Source organism: Chenopodium quinoa, unplaced genomic scaffold (genome assembly GCF_001683475.1).
Source record: "Chenopodium quinoa cultivar QQ74 unplaced genomic scaffold, ASM168347v1, whole genome shotgun sequence".
Lineage (NCBI taxonomy): Eukaryota > Viridiplantae > Streptophyta > Magnoliopsida > Caryophyllales > Amaranthaceae > Chenopodium > Chenopodium quinoa.
In genome coordinates this window covers 206,811-224,513 of record NW_018745523.1, presented here as the reverse complement: position 1 = coordinate 224,513, position 17,703 = coordinate 206,811, and the positions used below count along the sequence as shown (strand labels likewise).

Genomic DNA, 17,703 nt, shown 5'->3' with positions numbered 1-17,703 from the left:
ACTTTCTCTCTCTAAATTATTTCCAGAGCTATGTCGAGGCGGCCCGGCAAGGAAGTGGCGGCACCGGCGGTGGGCGGAAGGCGGTTTGCCGGCCAGAAGGTAATTTTTTTAATTTTTGTAATTTTTTTTTAAAAAAAAAAACCTCCGGCGACGGTGGGGCGCCAAGGCGAGACGCCACCACCACGGAGGAAGCGCCAAGGCAAGACGCCCGTACGGTGGTGGCGGCGCCTAGCCCAGACGCCACTACCACGGCGGTGGCGCAGAGGCTAGGCGCCACGGCCGTGGTATTGGCGTCTGGGCTAGGCGCCGCCACCACCGTCCGGGCGTCTTGCCTAGGCGTCCTTCCTTTTTTTTTTTTTTAAATTTTTTTTTTGTTTTTTTTTTTAATTTTAAATTTTATTTTCGAATTTTTTTTTTTTTTTTTTAAAAAAAATTTGTTTTTCTTTTTTTTAAATTGTATGTTCCCTTTTTTTTTTATCTTTTTTTTTTTTAAATTTTGTTTTTTTATTTGTTTTAATTTTTTATGTTTATAATTTTATTTCCGTTACTTGTTTATTTGCTTTTGTGTTTATTTTCGTCCTTTTTTGTATTTATATTTTTTGTTTTTGGTAATATTTTTTGTTTTTGTTTTTGTTTATGTTTGTTTTTTTTTTGTTTGTAGTTTATATTTTTTGTTTTTGGTATATGTTTATGTTTATATTTCTTATGTTTATATGTATATTGTCTTGTATATATTTATATTTTTTATGTTTATAATTTTATTTCCGTGACTTGTTTATTTGCTTTTGTGTTTATTTTCGACTTTTTTTAATTTGTTTTCGTTATTATGTTTCGTTATTTACTTGGAGTTAGGCATCGCAATTTAGACCTGGTGCGGGGAAGAGTATTGACGTCGTGAGGAGTACGATCTACTCAATGGAGAGCTCGGGGCCCAGACACGTTAGATCCCGTGGTATTTCGGCCTCGGCCCGCAGAGAACGGGTGCACTGTTCTGCGGACGATCAAGATGATGATGATGATGATGAGGAGGAGGAGGAGGAGGTCGAGGAGGAGGAGGTCGAGGACGAGGATGATGCAGATGAGGATGTCGACGATCAGAGTGGACCATATGATGATTACGGTCCATTCAGTCAGAGGCTTGATGATACGTATGAGACGCATAGGGTAGATGTGCGTAAGGGTCGAGATGGTAGGTTTGTTAGTAGATCTGGCACATCATCTGCGTCCACTGTGTCTGCGGGTAGCAGAAAACGGTCGAGGGCCGTTAATGATTCTTGGATGGTGAGGGGTGAGGTGGCCGGGGGACCTATAGACGGGAGTGTGATTCCTAGCTTTTTAGGACACATCGCTACCCGTATTTGGGAGGACCAGGAGAGGGCTTTGGATACAGGCATTTTGAAATGCCAAACCCGGGAAAAGACTTGTAGGTTTTTGTGTAGCTGGGCTGATGCTTGGCCGGAGGAGAGCGAGATGGTCGGGCGATTGAGGGCCACTAGAGTGAGTCACCTTCCTGCCACCATGCACGACAGGATTGACTGGACGCTGATCACGGCTTTCGTTGAGCGATGGCAGCCGGATACGAACTCGTTCCACCTTCCGTTCGGTGAGATGACGATCATGTTGCATGACGTCGAGGCCATCCTTGGGATTCCCGTGGAGGGAAACCGAGCATCTGTCGTCACTGATGCGGATCAGGCAGATTTACTAGCGGAGCTGTTGGCGGTGGATAGGGCTGCGCTGTACACATCGGCACTTGGTGTGTGGGATCACAGCGGCGTTAAGATCGCAGCCGTCTTGCAGCGATGTTTGCACCCTACGGCACGTAGGACGCAGGACACACAGCTGGCTGCATATGTTTTTCTTCTTCTCGGGTGTACCTTGTTTCCGGATAAGAGCGGGAACAAGCTCAGGCCACGCGACATAGTTGACGCGTGTGAGCCGACAGAGTAGGCCAGTTTTCTTGGGGGTCGGCTACGCTGGCGTATCTGTATCGCCAGTTAGGATTCTCGAGCCGGGCTGATGCAGCAGGTATCACTGGATGTCTGACGTTGTTACAGACCTGGATATACGAGTATTTTCCTGCGTTTCGACCACACCGCGACCCGGTTCCCATTGGTGATGGCCAGCCACGTGCCTGTGCGTGGAGTCCGCGTGTCGAGAAGAAGTCCGTTGACCGCCTGCGCTCCATACGGTTATCGCTTGACAGGATGTCCCCCTTAGAGGTACAGTGATTAAATTATTTCTACTTTTACAATCTGATGCTTTATTTTATGACTGTTACTGATTTTAAATAATGTGCAGGTGAACTGGATGCCTTTCGGCCAGAACCCTAGTAATAGGGTACCCAGGACCCTCTACACTGGACTGATTCAGTATCGCGAGATCGTAGAGGCGTACATGCCGCAGCGCTGTCTTCGCCAGCTTGGATTTGTCCAAGTTGTCCCACCTCCACCGGCATGGCCCAGTAAGGCGGTACGATCTGCGTCGTCGAAGGAGTACGTCGTCCAATGGCCGTCAAACATGATATCCATGTGGGAGCAGTTTCCGATGGTTGCCCGCCTATGGACGGCGGAGCTGCAGCGGCCGCCAAGTGGGGTGACTGCCATGTGTGACCAGCACTACATGGAATGGTACATCCGGCACTCGCACCCGAGGTTGATCAAAGACATCGACGACGCAGATGATGACGATGTGCCACCTGCCACTGCCTCTTATGCGGTACGTCTCATCTTTTATTTGTTGTTCTCTTATTTTAATATATATATGTATAATACGTCGTTTCATGTTTTTTGTTTTGTGTAGTGGATGGGCAAGATTATGCAGTTGGGACACCGACTTTTTGAGGAAAGGGACTGCATGACGAGTGCATCAGGCAGAGCTGTTATTGACGATCTGGAACGGACCCTTGAGCAGTGGCAGTGGGCGTCACAGAGGGATTACTGATATTTGAAATTAGACATTATCTTTTTAGTTTGTAATATTTGAAATTATTGTTCTTAGTTTTTAAAATTCAATATTATCTTTTTAGTTTGTAATATTTGAAATTATTGTTGTTAGTTTTTAAAATGAAACATTATCTTTTAAAAATGAACACATAGAAATGACATAGTATTGACAATACAAGGCCTCATAGTAAAAGGTAGGTGTACATCAACAAAAACTACATGGCAATTAAATTGTTCCACTGTTGCACGCGAGCATGGTACAAAGCATCCCAACCCTCCACGCTTGCTCTACGAATTTCATACCACTTCGGTATGATATGTGGGACCGGAAAATCGGGTGACATGTCTAATCGGATAAAATGTCTGTATGACGGCCCAAGAAATCCAATAGCAACGTCCCTTACCGGTCTGGTGACGGTCTCGCGCGAACACCAGGGCAGAACCGTTGTACATGGATAATAGGCTCGACTATGTAAACCAAGGCCGAAATGCATGACTGCACACTTGTAGATGTTTGCAACGGCAAAGAGATCAAGTGGTGCATCGAACCAATGATTTTGACCGCAAGGTCCCCCTCCCCACCGGATACGCTGCAGAGACCTATCCAAGTCCTCGCCGTACACATGGCCATACACATCTCGGTTTGATGCGATTTCACTGTACATCAACTGCCGCACTAAACCGTAGTTGTCTTCACCCATTTGAAACACATCCGCCACAACCCGAAATCCGCAGTTACCATCTGCAATGACATCATTCCACCCGTCCAAGAATGGCATCATGATATTAGGGATCCTGTCCTTATATGGAAAATGTTCAATGTCCATTCTCCCTGTTACACACATCAATAAACACAATAAACAAGTCAACAGTAAACTAATCAAACAGTCAACAAAAGAAATTGAAGTCGAATGTCTTACCGGTGCCGGGCATATTCACCGACGACGATGATTGGCTGCCACTTGATGAGGATGTACGACCACGGCCACGGCCACGGCCACGACCGCGAATGTACTCAAACGCACTCTTGTTCCGCCGTGGTTGTCGACCCCTAGGTCGCTCGACCCCTTCCGGTTCCTCGGTATCCAAACACGATGTATTGAACATGTCATGAAGTATGTGTGTAGCACTACGAATGATCGAAGGGTGACTGGAGGACACTTGGTCAAACATCAACTGAAACTGCTCCAACTCCTCCTGTTCACGGTGAACCGTATGCGGAACAGCATGCTCTCCGATAACGAGCGTCCGCCAGAATGGATGAACCTGATCGACATGTAACGACGCCCTCTCTTGCGTAATTACGCGGTGAATGGTGCATGCACAAGGTAATCCATGAGTCATTGATATAGCACATCCGCACCGAATAGCCACTTCATCGCCCAACTCCCTCATCCTGGTATACTCGCTCAGAATCAACCCCAAACAGTGGTGTGACACACGACCGTGGAGAATCTTAAATATGAAATGGCCATACAACATGCCATGTCGTCGTCTGGAGTCCTCGAGATAGTTCTTGATGCCGTTCCTCTGAGTATCAATAGCCTTGTTTATTCTCTCGAACAGTGTATCCAGAGCAGCCGTGGAAGAATCAATCCAGTCCTTCAAAGCTCTATGAGCGCTCTCGACTCTGCATGTCGTAGTGTTCCCAAAATGAAGAACTTGGTTCGTCCAATATTTGACAAACTTTTCCCTCTGAGGTACCCACTGATGCATCACATAGTCTACGATTGGCGGGCACCACTTGTACGCATCCTTGAAGTTTTCCAAGGCTCGATCGTACTCTGCCTCTGTGGTAGCTTGCATGATCTTCCGCCACTTACCATTTACCAATGTCTCTGCTGTTACTAAATTCTTGTTGAAAAGATTGTAGGCTTTGACTTTCACGCAGTTGTTGATGTGCCATGTGCACAGTAAATGGCTCGACTCCGGAAACAGCTCCGCTATAGGGGCAAAAAGACCTCCCTCACAATCACTTACGATGGCCGATGGCTGTACATTTGGGCCGATGTAGTTTCTCAACTTTTCCAACACCCAACGGTAACTCGCAGCCGTCTCATCCTTCATGACTGCATAACCAATCAGAAAGTTCTGGTTCGTTGGAGCCATCCCAACCATCTCAACCAGTGGGAACTTGTACTTGTTTGTCTTGTACGTTGAATCGATCAAAATCACAGATGGCCAAGACGAAATCATATCAGCACAATCAGGATGGACAAGGAACAAATGAGTTACCTCCGATGTGTCTTCGTCAGATTCAAACCAGTAAAGGTAACCACGTGCTTGTGCCTGGTGCAGAAGCTGCTGTATAGGGTTCCTTCCCTCTGACCGTTCAAACCTCAATTTCTGTCTGACGTTGTAGATGTGTCTTCGGTTTGGCTGGTCTTCGGGGAATTTCTCTAACACAGACGCTAATATTTTAGCGGGCTTCACTTGAGCATCACTCATTTCTTTTACAACTAGTTTCGCAGCTGGACTTAGGCCGCTTAACTGCCGATGCCCCACTTTGTATGCTATCAGCTCATGGTTGTGATATCCCCATTTGCCGTAATCCTTCACTTCCCAACCGTCACGCCTTTGATGTTGTCGAACCTTAACTCGGAACTGACACCCACAACCTTTCCGCTTTGAGTCAAACCGAATCGCTTTACTGAAATCTCGTTCTTCTCTTTTGCGATAACGGTCGCATCTCAAAATGCGATCCATTCTACCATCCCGTTGAGATTTATGAGTTGCTACTACTAAACAAAAGCCTGATCTAATTGCAACCTGTTTTGCCCAATCAATCGCTTGTTGAGCATCTTCGAACAGGCCATCATGTACAAAAATCCCACTGTAATCATTTCCGTCTCCACCATAATCCTGTAACAATAACATATAACGTATAAATATAATTACATTTAGATTAAATTAACAAAAACAAACAAAAAAAAAAAAAAAAAGGGATTAAATTAAAAAATAAAAAAAATAAATAAAAAAAAAAATATATTCCCCTAGTGGCGCCTGGCCAGGACGCCGGAGCCACGGCCGGGGCGCCTGGTCAGGACGCCGCCGCCATGGTGGCGGCGTCCTGGCCAGGCGCCTTGGCCGTGGCTGCGGCGTCCTGGCCACGCGCCACTACTATTGTCGAGGCTTCTCCACCAGGCGCCGTTACCACGGTGGCGGCGTCCTGGCTAGGCGCCACAACCACGGCATGGCCTTTTGGCTAGGCGCCAGCCACCATTTCGTCCTTACGATGCGTTACGAACCTCGTTTTCCGATGACGACGGCGATTCTCCGGTGATCCTCGGCGATCCGGTGCTGCTCCACATTTTTTTAGTGCGAAAAATTTATCTTCGGTTAAAATTATAAAAAGGGCAAATTTGTCAAAAAATTATAAAATGTGGGCTTTATGTAGAGATTTGCGGGCGATGAATAACAAGTCCCTTGTTTTTTCATGGTCTAGTACTCTTTCTATTTTTATGAAAAGTGACACCTTACCGGCCATTATAGTTGTCAAAAAGCAACTTTGGTAAGTCATTAATATCGTTAATTGTCTACTATAAGTCAACATCACCAAATAATAGCGTACACGGTCAAAGTGTTGGACTTGTTAAAAAGAAATATTTGTAAAAACTATAAAAAGTTGATATTTTAAAAGAATATGCTTAGATGAATCTAATAAGACTGTACATGACGACTATGTTTTTCTTTCAACGATTATTTCCAACGAAGTTAATGAACTTAGTAAAAGAAAATGGAGCAAACGTTATTTTCTTTCAAGACAAAAGAGATTTACAAATTTGTAGGACAAATTTTGTGAAAAATACAATATATTTCCTTTGTTAAGATTTGGGCCTATCAATTGAAGTGTAATGCATATTATATGATGCAGATTTTAAGGTGCACCAATGACGCAAATACCCTCTTTTTTAACGGATTTACAGAAAGAATTAAATTGGGCCCAAACTCAGAAGTCTTTAACAAATTCCTAGTACCTCCTAAAAACCCCAAAAAATAAAATACCCCCTTTCTTAACTATAGAAAGAATTACGTAGTAAATTGTTTCAAGTTAGGAAACTTTTCTTCAATGAAAATTTAAAAATAAAAAAAAATTTAGCAATTACCGACTTAAATTACCGTGTAGCTTGAGCCTCAAGCTAAGGAATCATGAGCTGATTTCTACATATAATGTAACGCAGTTAGGCTTATTCAATTATTCTAATTTTGTTGCTAACAAAAATTACAAAATTAAAGGCAAGGTTTTTAGAGTGAAAACACTTTGATTGTGCTATCAATGGGGAGGTTAAGAGAAACACCCGTCTTGATCGATTGCGAGCATCGTCGTCGAGCAACAAAACGAAAGCCGAAAAAGCATAAAGATATGAAGATTTACGTACAATACGAAGAGTGGGAACGTAGGAAATATTGTGATGAACAAGAGATGATGAAACAACGTCTCCTTATGTTCAAAGTAAAGATTGTCTTGTACTGTTTAAAGGGGAGTATGATCCCATAGACTGTGAAGCGTGTAAAAGTGAATTATTGAATTTTCTTACATCGTACATGTTTCACCCTAACCCCGATGAAGTGTTACAAGACATGTACGAGAAGGTTTCGAGTCTTAGACGTAGGGTTGCTAACTCGAAAGATGTGTACAATATTTTTGCCAAATATGCAATTGTAAACAACTATGAGATACATTGTACTACGTCACGTAACGTAGAGTACGAGGGGGTGATCACTTGGGTTGAATACCGGCAGGAGGAATTATCACACGCTGTGGAGGTGGTTAAGGAAGGGGAATTGCCAACAGATGAGGGTTTTACATGTGCTATTTGTCTCGAAGAAGTTAAAGAAGTGGCGCGACAAGAAGATGAACCTAATCAAGTTGTTAGACTAGTGTCATGTGAACATATGTTCCATATTGCTTGTATTCATCGATGGGTAAAGGATCGTGGTCATGGTACTTGTCCTCTTTGCCGGGATAAGTTGCCGAAACCAAGATGTCGTTGTGATTGTGATCTTGGTACGAAGATGGCTTTAGATAATTCTAAGGCTGTTCAAACCGAGTTTGATAAATATGATAAACCCTTAGAAGCTATAAGAGGTATCAGGTTAAACCAAGTCTATTGTTAAACAATATGACTTGGATCGTTTGGAACTTTCATTGATTTCGTTATTAATCATGTATAAGGGATTTCGCGAAACTATTCAAATTGTGGTTGTTGCTACACTTAAGATTATTGTGCAATCTCGATTTATGTTCTTTTTTCATATAAATGCATGTTCTTTTATGATATCTTCATGTTCTTTAATTTTAGATTAGTAAATATAATTAGGGGTGAGCAAATAATCAAGGTACCCTAAATCGTAACCAAAACTTGCATTGTTAGGCTGTTATTTGTTTGTGTGGTACAACAAGTATATCAGTATAATAAGAATACAAAATATACACAAAATCTATCCTAATCTGCGACAAATATTATCATAAATATAATATCTATCGGTTAGGAACTACGGGTTCAAAATCATAATTTGAACAAGAGGTTTCGGTTGCGGGTAGTAAAATTGAGAACCTGTTATAACAGGTCCCGGTTCAAGTTCTCAATTTATTGAACCTGTAAAAAATAAAAATAACAATTACGAATATATGTATTAAATTAGTTAAATGACTAATTTTGGGTGGTTGTATTTGCGAGTTGAATGTATGAGAATTTGAGACATATAGGATAGACAAGAAATGAAAGTCTTATAGAAAAATTTGAGTGTAATTAATTTTTTTATGATAAAGTAGAGGTACAAGTACGGAAAGAGCTCGCGACATTAACACTGTCTAAGAAAAAACCTTGCACACATTAAATTCAGATTTATAAACGAAGATTATCGTACACTTATTGATTAACGCGCGATTACAACCAAAACAATTTTTTTCAAGAGATTTAGGGAAAATACTAGCATAGGAATTTATTAAGATTTTGGCGAAGCCATTGAGTAAGAGGTAGAATTATTAGATGCTAGATTTAAGGAATTAGTTATGTTATTTAAATTTAAGTTCTTTAGTTACTAGTTTATGGGTGTTTAATTCTTGTATTGAGAATTTAGATCTCTTAAGGGATGATTGTAAGTGTCGGATGATATTATTATTTGATGAAATCACCCCTCCCTATTTTATTAAAAAAATAAAAAAATAAAATAAAAAAAAAAAAGTTCTTTAGTCACTAAAATTGTGAAATTTCGTCTCATATGGTAATAGATTGACCTTAGTTTTATTCTTTGCGTTTTGGCTATAATGTTATTCTGCTTTTTGGTTAGACGTTTTGTAAAAAACAATTGTTTATTAAATACTAATTTTTTTTTACACATATCATGCAAATGAGTATATATGATTATATGATGGCCAATTATACGATATAAGCCGTACAACCAAATTTATGATAATAATTACCAATTTTATGCGCTCAAAACTCAATAATCATGTGAAAATTTGTGTAGAAATTCAAACTGATATATAACACATCTAGTATAGAAAATTGAACCTTAAGATAGAATCGTGCCATATTAGTAGATTGGCTTAACTATTGTTGATATTATCATTCTGAATATCATTAAGCATGAGGATAATAAACTACACAAATTTTTATATGTGGCTGGCCACACCGTGTGGCCGGGGTTACTTGTAGGAAGTTACGTTTGATCAGGGATTACCTATAGGTGTTATTTATTTTGGGGTTACTTGTTCAAGGGTTACTCGTTTGGTTAGGGGTTACTAATTCAAGGGTTACTCTCACACAGAAAACGCGTTAATCGACTGAGTAAGTAACCCCTACAAGTAACCCCTGAATAAGTAACCTCTGAGTAAATAACCCATACATGTAACCCCTGAATAAATAACTCGTATAAGTAAGCCATACAAATTACCCTGAGTAAGTAACACGTACAAGTAACCTCTAAATAAGTAACTCGTACAAGTAACCCTTACCACACGGTGTGACAAGCCACACAGAAAAGTTGCTGAATAAACTATAACAAGCTAGCAATTAACATCTTTTAACTAAATATTACTCCATATTCCCCCATTTTTATTTTGTGAAAAATACAGTGTTTTCTTTGTTAAGATTTGGGCCTATCAATTGAAGTGTAATACAAAGTGCAAATTATGTGACGCAAATACCCTCTTTTTTAATGGATACATAGACATAATTAGATTGGGCCGAAACTCAAAAGTCCAAACACATTTGAAATACTCTCCCAAAAATCCCAAATACCCTCTTTTATCTTAACCGTTATATAGCTCTCATGTTTAGGAAAGTTTACATCAATAAAATTCAAAAATCAAAAAATCTACAAAAATTGCAATTACCGACTTAATTACCGTGTAGCTTAATCCTCAAGCTAAGGAATCATGAACTCTCATTTCTATATATAATGTAATGTAGTTAGGTTAATTTCTTTTTTCTAAATTTGTTGTTAACAAGAATTACAAAATTATAGGCAAGTATTTTTAGAGTGAAAATACTTTGATTGTGCTATCAATGGGGAAGGTCCGAGTAAACAACGTAGTGATCGGATGTGAGCATCATCAAGCAACAACACGAAAGCCAAAAAATTGTAAAGATATGGAGATTTTCGTACGATACGAAGAGTGGGAGCGTAAGATTAAGTGTGACGAACAACAAGATGAAACAAAGTCGTCTCCGTACGTCAAAACTAAGAATGAGTTACGAGGGAATTATAATCCCGTAGATTGTGAAGCGTGCAAAAGTGAATTATCGAAATATCTTACATCCGAAGTGTTTCACCCTAACCCTAATGAAGTGCTACAAGACATGTACGAGAAGGTTTCGAGTCTTCGACGTAGGGTTGCGAGCTCGGAATTGTACGGGACTGGTGCCGTGTATGAAATTGTGAACAATATTGAGAGACATTGTATGTCACGAAACAAAGAGCGGTTGATTGCCAGAAGCAACAACCTCAACCACAGCGCGCAATGGAGGTGGTTAAAGAAGGAGCTTTGCCTACGGAGGGTGAGGGTTTTACGTGTGCAATTTGTCTCGAAGGGGTTAAAAACATGGGGAAGAAGAGGAAGAGATCCAATGATGATGATAAAGAAGTGGCGCGACAAGAAGAGGAGCCAGATTATTGTGCAATTAATCGAGTTGTAAGACTAGTATCATGCCATCATATGTTCCACAAGACTTGTATTGATCGATGGGTAAAGGATTGCAGTCATGATACTTGTCCTCTATGCCGGTTTCAGTTGCCGAATGCATCAAGATGTCGTTGTAATTGGGAGCTTTCTAAGAAGAGGGCTTTGGATAATTCCAAGACTGTTAAAACTGATTTTGATACTCTATGTACTAATTAGAAGCTCTGAGATGTATCGAGTTTAACCAAGTTGATTGTTATATAATATGAGTTGTATTGTTTGAAAGTTCCTTTGATTTCGTTATTAATCATGTATTAAGGGATTTCGCGAAACTAATAATAAAATTGTGGTTGTTGTTACACTTAAGATTATTTATGTAATTCCAATTAATGTTCTTTTTCATGTACATGCATAATCTTTTAATTATATGTTCATGCATGTTCTTTTATCATATTTTCAAGCTCTTTAATTTTGAATTAGTAAATCTGAGGAATGAATGTCAAAAATTTAATTAAAGCAGGTTTACTATTGTGTTGTATAAAGTCTCAACGCAACTCTTAAAAAAAATGTGTAGTCTATTTTGCAAAATATGTGAGCCAATGTCAGGAAAAAGACTTAGATTGTGAGTATTGTATTTGTTTTAGCATCAATAAGATAGATAAATTTACAGTACACATTGTGCTTACAATGACATAACTCAATAACCAGTACACATTAGAGTGTCTTAGAGAATTACGGTTATAGGCTGATATAATTTTTGCCCGATACAATTTTTCCTGCCTCTGGCAGATTCCTGACTCTTCTACGCTACAAGACTGCACCTGCAAGCAGCCGGGATTACACAATCAACAATCATAACAGTCTGATTGTTGGAACAAAATTTCTGCTTCGTCATTAGGCATTAGAAAATTATCTGGCTAGCTCCTTCTAATCAAACCAACTTCATTTTGGAAAGGTGAGAAACTCTTGATTGGACTGTCATGCATTTGGTATTTAAGAAGTTTCACTCGTATGCCGCCTTCATCCTTTTCCCCTTTACGCTTTCTGCATTCGTCATTGGCTGTTAAGGTGGTATTGCAGCCAGTTTTAGCACCCTCTGCAGTATCGATCATCTCAAAATCCTCATCAGCACCTCCATTTTCTCTAACTTTTTGGTCAATGCAGAAATTGTAATTACCATCTAGAGCCAAGTATGGAAGTGCAGTTTTCATCTCAGATATGTAATTCATAGCTTTTTCAAGAAGCATTGAGAACTCCTCATTGAAGAAGCCCTTTGAAGTTTGGCTAGTAAGTTGTACAAGCCATTCTGAAACAAGAAAAAGTCCAAAATTAAATAATTGCATATTCGCATATTCAAGAGCAGCATGTATACTTATAGCTCTATTTAAGCCACTCCTGTACCACTATTAACATCTTCCAATTTGAGATGTCCCCATAATCAATATTACACCTTTTTTAAGTAAACTCTTGACCTACCTATTATTTCCTGTCTAAATTTTGGGACGGAGGGAGTACTAGCTACTACGTAAAGAATTAACAAGCTATCTAATAAAAAATTCAGAATGGCTAAAAAGCCAGCACTCGCAATAAATATGTTTCAAAATATTTGCAAAGAGCATGATGGCCTTAATAACAAGTTCAACACTATCATCACAGTAGCAGAAGATCGAAGAGAAGAAGTACTTAACCCTTACGGCAAATAACAAAGGGAAGAAAATACAATTAGGACGGCCAAATGCTGGAATCACTCACCCATAAAAGCTGCTGGAGTTGAAATATTTTTGTTTGCATCCTCTGCCATAACAATTTGTGTTGAGACCCACTTCAATAACTGAGAGTGTATGAGAGATTTTGAGAAAGCTTTCATATATGAGATGACTTTAGTTTGGTCACCTTTATGCCTGCAGCCAGAATCTAATTACATATAGTAGAGATAACAAAATAACAGCTTCCAATCATAGGATCTAGCATCTCTCATACCAAACAAACTTCATAGCCTTGTCTGCAACAAATAACCATGTTGAAGCAAGGCTGTTTAAGTGATGGCTACAAAGACGAATTCCACATCCTGGATTAAAGAATGGGTAATCTACCAAGATGATTGCATCAAATAGGGCTTCTCGCAGCAGTACTTCATCAACCACGGTCTGCAGACACCAATACCAACCACAGCTAAATGTTTATATCATTAACAGATTGTAAATTCTCTTAAAGGAAAAGGATAAGTTACCCATTTATGCGTTCCGACCATTTAAACAGCACAAAGGTCCAACAAAGAGGGCGTTGTCTACAATTCAAGTATCCATTCCGCAAGGAACTCCTCTAACTGTACAGTGTAAAAAGGCTAATGGCTGACTACAACTAATGACAAATTCCACATATTGCGACACAAGGCTAAGTGAAATGCATCACCTTCACACATAATGTTGACCATACAACATCAGCAGGGTAATGGAATTAATTATCTCCAAAATGCAGCAAAGATATACTCACCAGTAGGGAGGTAACAGGCAAACTGAACTCCAACAGCATCTTGAGAAGGGTATCTGTCAAAGATCCACAAATTTAATAATATTCAGATTTTATTTTGCATCTAGTACATCTCAACTGGTGAGATGAAAAGATATTTTGTATCTAGACCCCGCTTGGTTTGATGTAAAATATTTCAATGATAAATAATTTTTATGGAATATATATTTTCAAAGAAAAGCACAATTGCAAATTAGTTTTCCTTTGTTTGGTTGCATACAATAAAAGTAAAAGAAAAATAAAATAGGAGTGGGAATATGAGGATAGATGAGAAGAAGGTAAAAAGGAGGTAAGGAGAAGGGAGGAAAATGTGGCTTCCCTTGTTTTGTAAAAAAAAATGTTTTCCATCATTAAGGATGCAATATCCCACCATTGGGAAAATTGTTTTCCACCCCTTTACAAACCAAACAAAGAAAAATGGGAAAATCATTTTCCATGGAAACATTTTACATCAAACCGAACGGGGCCCTAAGTACATTTGGTTTGATGAAATAACTTGAAGCTATTGTGAATGTAGAAAGTTTTTCAGAAACCATACATTTGTAAGAAAAAAAGGGAAGTACTAAAGAGAGGTGGTAAAGTAGAACTAGTCTGACCTATCTTATAAAATGGCTAGAAAGTCAAAGGGGTGGTATAACTAGAGTGAACACACACAAGCAAAGAGTGGGAAGAGAGAGAGAGGAGAAAGGTACTAATAGTAAAGAGGACTCTTACTAACATGAATTCTTATGAACTGAATGAACAATAGGTCCCTATTAAGGGCCAACAGGGCTAAGTGATTAGTTTCCATAAGGCTTCCTCGTAGGATGTCAGTTTTCTATCAGTTTCAGGAAAACAACGTAAATCTATGCAACTTCTGGACTTGTATCTAAGCAGCAAAATTTACTTGCCAAAGATAAGAACACTCACCATTCCTTAAAACATCGCAAGGGAGAGAGACATTTTCAATTCTTTTATATAGGTCATTAACATAGAGCTCTATGAGCATTTACGCAGTCTAATTATTGTTATAGGTTACACCATTGTCACATAGGTAATTCAAACATACATGTTTATTTTTTATTCCAGCAAGCAAGATTTACATTTGGTGCATGCATCTATTTTGGCACCGTAAACATAGGCCCTGTTTGGTACTTAGCTTTTAGCTGATTGATATAGCTGACTGTATTAACTGGTTTGACTAGCTGGTTATATTAGCTTATTTGACTAGCTAGTTGTAAATAGCTGATTATGTAAAAGTGTTTGGTAAATAGATGTTTATTATTAGCTGTTTCGGTGTATTAAATACCCAAAAAGCTAATTTTTCAATAAGCTATTTGCAAAAAAACTCTTAAAATGAGCTTTTTCAAAAAGAGCTTTTTGGACCAAAAAACTCTTTTAATAAGCTATTTACCAAACACCCAAATTAGCTTTTTAAATGGTCAAAACTCTAATAGTGATCAATAAGCTAAAAGTTTTCCAAAAAACTCTTTACCAAACAAGGCCAAAGTATACCATAGCTTCATAGCAACAAGAGAGCAAGTTCACCAAAATAAATAATTCAACCTTACCGAAAAACACTTGTCTCTAGGAAAAGATCAGCCAGATATCTATATGGGCAACTCTATGCTACAAACTTTAGTCATTAGTCTCATACTTAACATGACATGAGAAATACACCAAAAGCAAATGACAGCAAAATCTTATTATATTACATCAACCAAGACAATCCACTATATATAAATCAGTAATACACGAACAAAACATTCATTTAAGGCCTCATAAAATCATAAACTATGTAATTATAGCACATTCATAGCAAGTGAAATTTTCTCTACAACAAGCAGTAAGGAAATCTTACCAAAGAAGTAACAACTTCTATATCCGATAATGCTATTAGCAGCCAAATTTAGGACATCTTCCTTAAGCTTCTCCTGTGGATCTTCCAACCCAAACTTCAAGCACAGACTAAGCAAAAAGGTCTGACACATGACAATCCCAGCTAAAGCACCAACCCTACTACCAACCAAAAGTCCATTTCGAGCCTCATCGCTGATCATTGGAAAAAACATCTTAAAATCATCCTTGAACTCGAAACCAATCTCCCGCCTTTGAACAGTCCAAACCTTAACCAAATCCACAAAACATGGCGAAAAAGCGATCGTGTCATCATGATCGTCCACCCCTTCACAACAACACAAGCTAATATAACTCACTAAACGCTCAACCAAACAACCAATCTCTACAGTGATAGCTTTATCTAAGCTAAACCTAGCATTTACTTTCAAATCAAGAACCAAATTATACAGCTCGAAAATTAATGGAGCTAAAACAGCAACTTTCTGGAGACTACTACTACATGGACCTGAACAAGCAACTAATGACTGAAAAAGCTCCTTAATAGCTAAAATTCTGCCCAAATTATCATCCTGGGAAACTAAATTTTTCTGGGCAATTAATTTTTTGTGGGTATGAAAATTTACAGCTGAGTAAAACCAAACAATCTCAATGGGTGGGGAAGGCATTGTATGAATTAAGCGGGAAAACATCAAATTAAAATGGGAAAAATCAGAAATTCCAGATTGAATTTGAGATAAGAAAAGCTGTATTGATTCTTGTAACATGGGGTGGTAAGATTCTGCTGAGAACTGTGAGAAGGGGGAAGTGGGGTTTTGAGGGTTTAAGGGATTTGTTGTACCCATTTTTGAGCAAGAAAAAACTGGGGAAATTGGTGGGTTTAGTAGATTATGCTGAGAATTTTGATGGGTTATGAAAGAAATTCGAAAAAATTAATTGGGATTTATGAAATTGATTGGAGTTTGAATGTAGAGTATGAAACCCTAGGTTTGCGGAATCGTGTGTATGAAGAGGGAAAAGTGTGGGGGTTCTCTGTAACGGGCGAGAATTTGAATCTTTTTTTGGTGCGGTGCCACCTAAGCTTCGAGCAGGAATTCTTTTGAAAAAAGAAATTAGTTAATTACTCGTATTAGTAAAGTACTAAAGTGAGTCAACACTTAAAAAATTAAAAAATTAAAAAAAATTTGGGGCTCTTCACACAAAAAAATAAGTAAGAATAAAGAAAATAAAGGGGTGGCTGAGGTTGGGGCAATCTGGCTTGTTTAATTTGGCGATAATTATCGAGATAGTTTGGCCTATTAAATGTGATTCAACAATACCTTACTTAATCAATTTTGACTTTAATAATGTTAGTCTACCCCTATGCCAATTGTAAATCTTTCTATGCATTTGTCCCAAAATGTTATGAAGTGTTATCATAGCCAAAACAAAAATCAAAGTAACAGTGCTCTTAACTTTAGTCGAATATAGTACACAAAGTAGATCTATATATTTTCTTTACTCTTCTCCTGAGAGCATCCACAATGACAAGCAATAGAGGTAGTAATTTGGCTTTGCCACATCAATATTTTCAAACTACATCAATTGCAAGCAATAACCTCCATAATAAGGCAATAATCATGTTAAACCATTTCATTTATAAAATGAATAAAATTATATTAGTAGAAGAAACTAGCAAGTCAGCCGGCAACATCAAACTTAAACCGAGGAGCTCGCTTGCAAAAGTTGTTGTGAATATATATCGTAAAAAATGAAATAGGATACCTTGTCAAAGCTTTAAAGAAGGGGGGCTAAAAATAACATTTGTATCTCCACACATACTGGTGCTTGTTGTAACTTTACTTATTAAACAATGCAAGTAGGTCCAAAAACCTAACAAATGCAGTTGCTCTTAGTTCTACCCTTTGTGAATTCTCTCCTGTATCATTCACTTAACCCTTTAGTTCACTCGTCCTCTTAGACAAAATCCTCGTTTTTTGTAGGGACACTCTAATACTCTACTTTTATCTTAGCCTAGTATGACATAGAAATAAACCAATTCCAAGATCAAAAGAAACCAGACACATGTTTTCTTTGTTGAGATATAATATTTTAGGCTTAATATATGTCTATGTACCATAGTCATACGTTAGAAAGTCTATCATAAAATTAACACTTTGATTAAATTCTTTATACATATAAGAAATAACAAAGATACTAGAAATGAGTACATAGGTGTTAAGAACTAAGCCAAACTTACAAAAAATTCAAGATTAGCTCTGAATT

At 38.6% G+C, this 17,703-nt stretch overlaps 3 protein-coding genes across 3 annotated transcripts; 1 reads left to right on the top strand and 2 right to left on the bottom strand.

Annotated features, from left to right (window-relative positions):
* Positions 1-2,001: 2,001 nt before the first annotated feature.
* On the top strand, positions 2,002-2,994 carry LOC110715522. The gene is made up of 3 exons (XM_021894102.1): positions 2,002-2,222; positions 2,302-2,718; positions 2,803-2,994. The coding sequence occupies exons 1-3, from the start codon at positions 2,208-2,210 to the stop codon at positions 2,941-2,943; spliced, it is 573 nt and encodes a 190-aa protein (XP_021749794.1). The 5' UTR covers positions 2,002-2,207; the 3' UTR covers positions 2,944-2,994.
* Positions 2,995-3,078: 84 nt separating this feature from the next.
* LOC110715520 lies at positions 3,079-4,228 on the bottom strand. The gene is made up of 2 exons (XM_021894100.1): positions 3,866-4,228; positions 3,079-3,777 (listed from the first exon to the last, which is right to left on the bottom strand). Exons 1-2 carry the CDS (start codon positions 4,116-4,118, stop codon positions 3,161-3,163), a joined length of 870 nt encoding a protein of 289 aa, XP_021749792.1. The 5' UTR covers positions 4,119-4,228; the 3' UTR covers positions 3,079-3,160.
* A 7,465-nt stretch (positions 4,229-11,693) lies between these two features.
* On the bottom strand, positions 11,694-16,827 carry LOC110715513. The gene is made up of 5 exons (XM_021894092.1): positions 15,443-16,827; positions 13,567-13,619; positions 13,054-13,220; positions 12,826-12,974; positions 11,694-12,379 (listed from the first exon to the last, which is right to left on the bottom strand). The coding sequence occupies exons 1-5, from the start codon at positions 16,281-16,283 to the stop codon at positions 11,991-11,993; spliced, it is 1,599 nt and encodes a 532-aa protein (XP_021749784.1). The 5' UTR covers positions 16,284-16,827; the 3' UTR covers positions 11,694-11,990.
* Between the last annotated feature and the right edge of the window lie 876 nt (positions 16,828-17,703).

Coding starts and splice junctions, on each gene's coding strand:
- LOC110715522 (XM_021894102.1), top strand. Junction 2,719..2,802: donor CTGCCACTGCCTCTTATGCG/GTACGTCTCATC, acceptor TGTTTTGTGTAG/TGGATGGGCAAGATTATGCA.
- LOC110715520 (XM_021894100.1), bottom strand. CDS start 4,118: ATGTTTGACCAAGTGTCCTCCAGTCACCCTTCGATCATTCGTAGTGCT. Junction 3,778..3,865: donor GGTGAATATGCCCGGCACCG/GTAAGACATTCG, acceptor TGTGTGTAACAG/GGAGAATGGACATTGAACAT.
- LOC110715513 (XM_021894092.1), bottom strand. CDS start 16,283: ATGGGTACAACAAATCCCTTAAACCCTCAAAACCCCACTTCCCCCTTC. Junction 13,620..15,442: donor TAGAAGTTGTTACTTCTTTG/GTAAGATTTCCT, acceptor GATCTTTGACAG/ATACCCTTCTCAAGATGCTG. Junction 12,380..12,825: donor AACTCCAGCAGCTTTTATGG/GTGAGTGATTCC, acceptor TTCTTGTTTCAG/AATGGCTTGTACAACTTACT.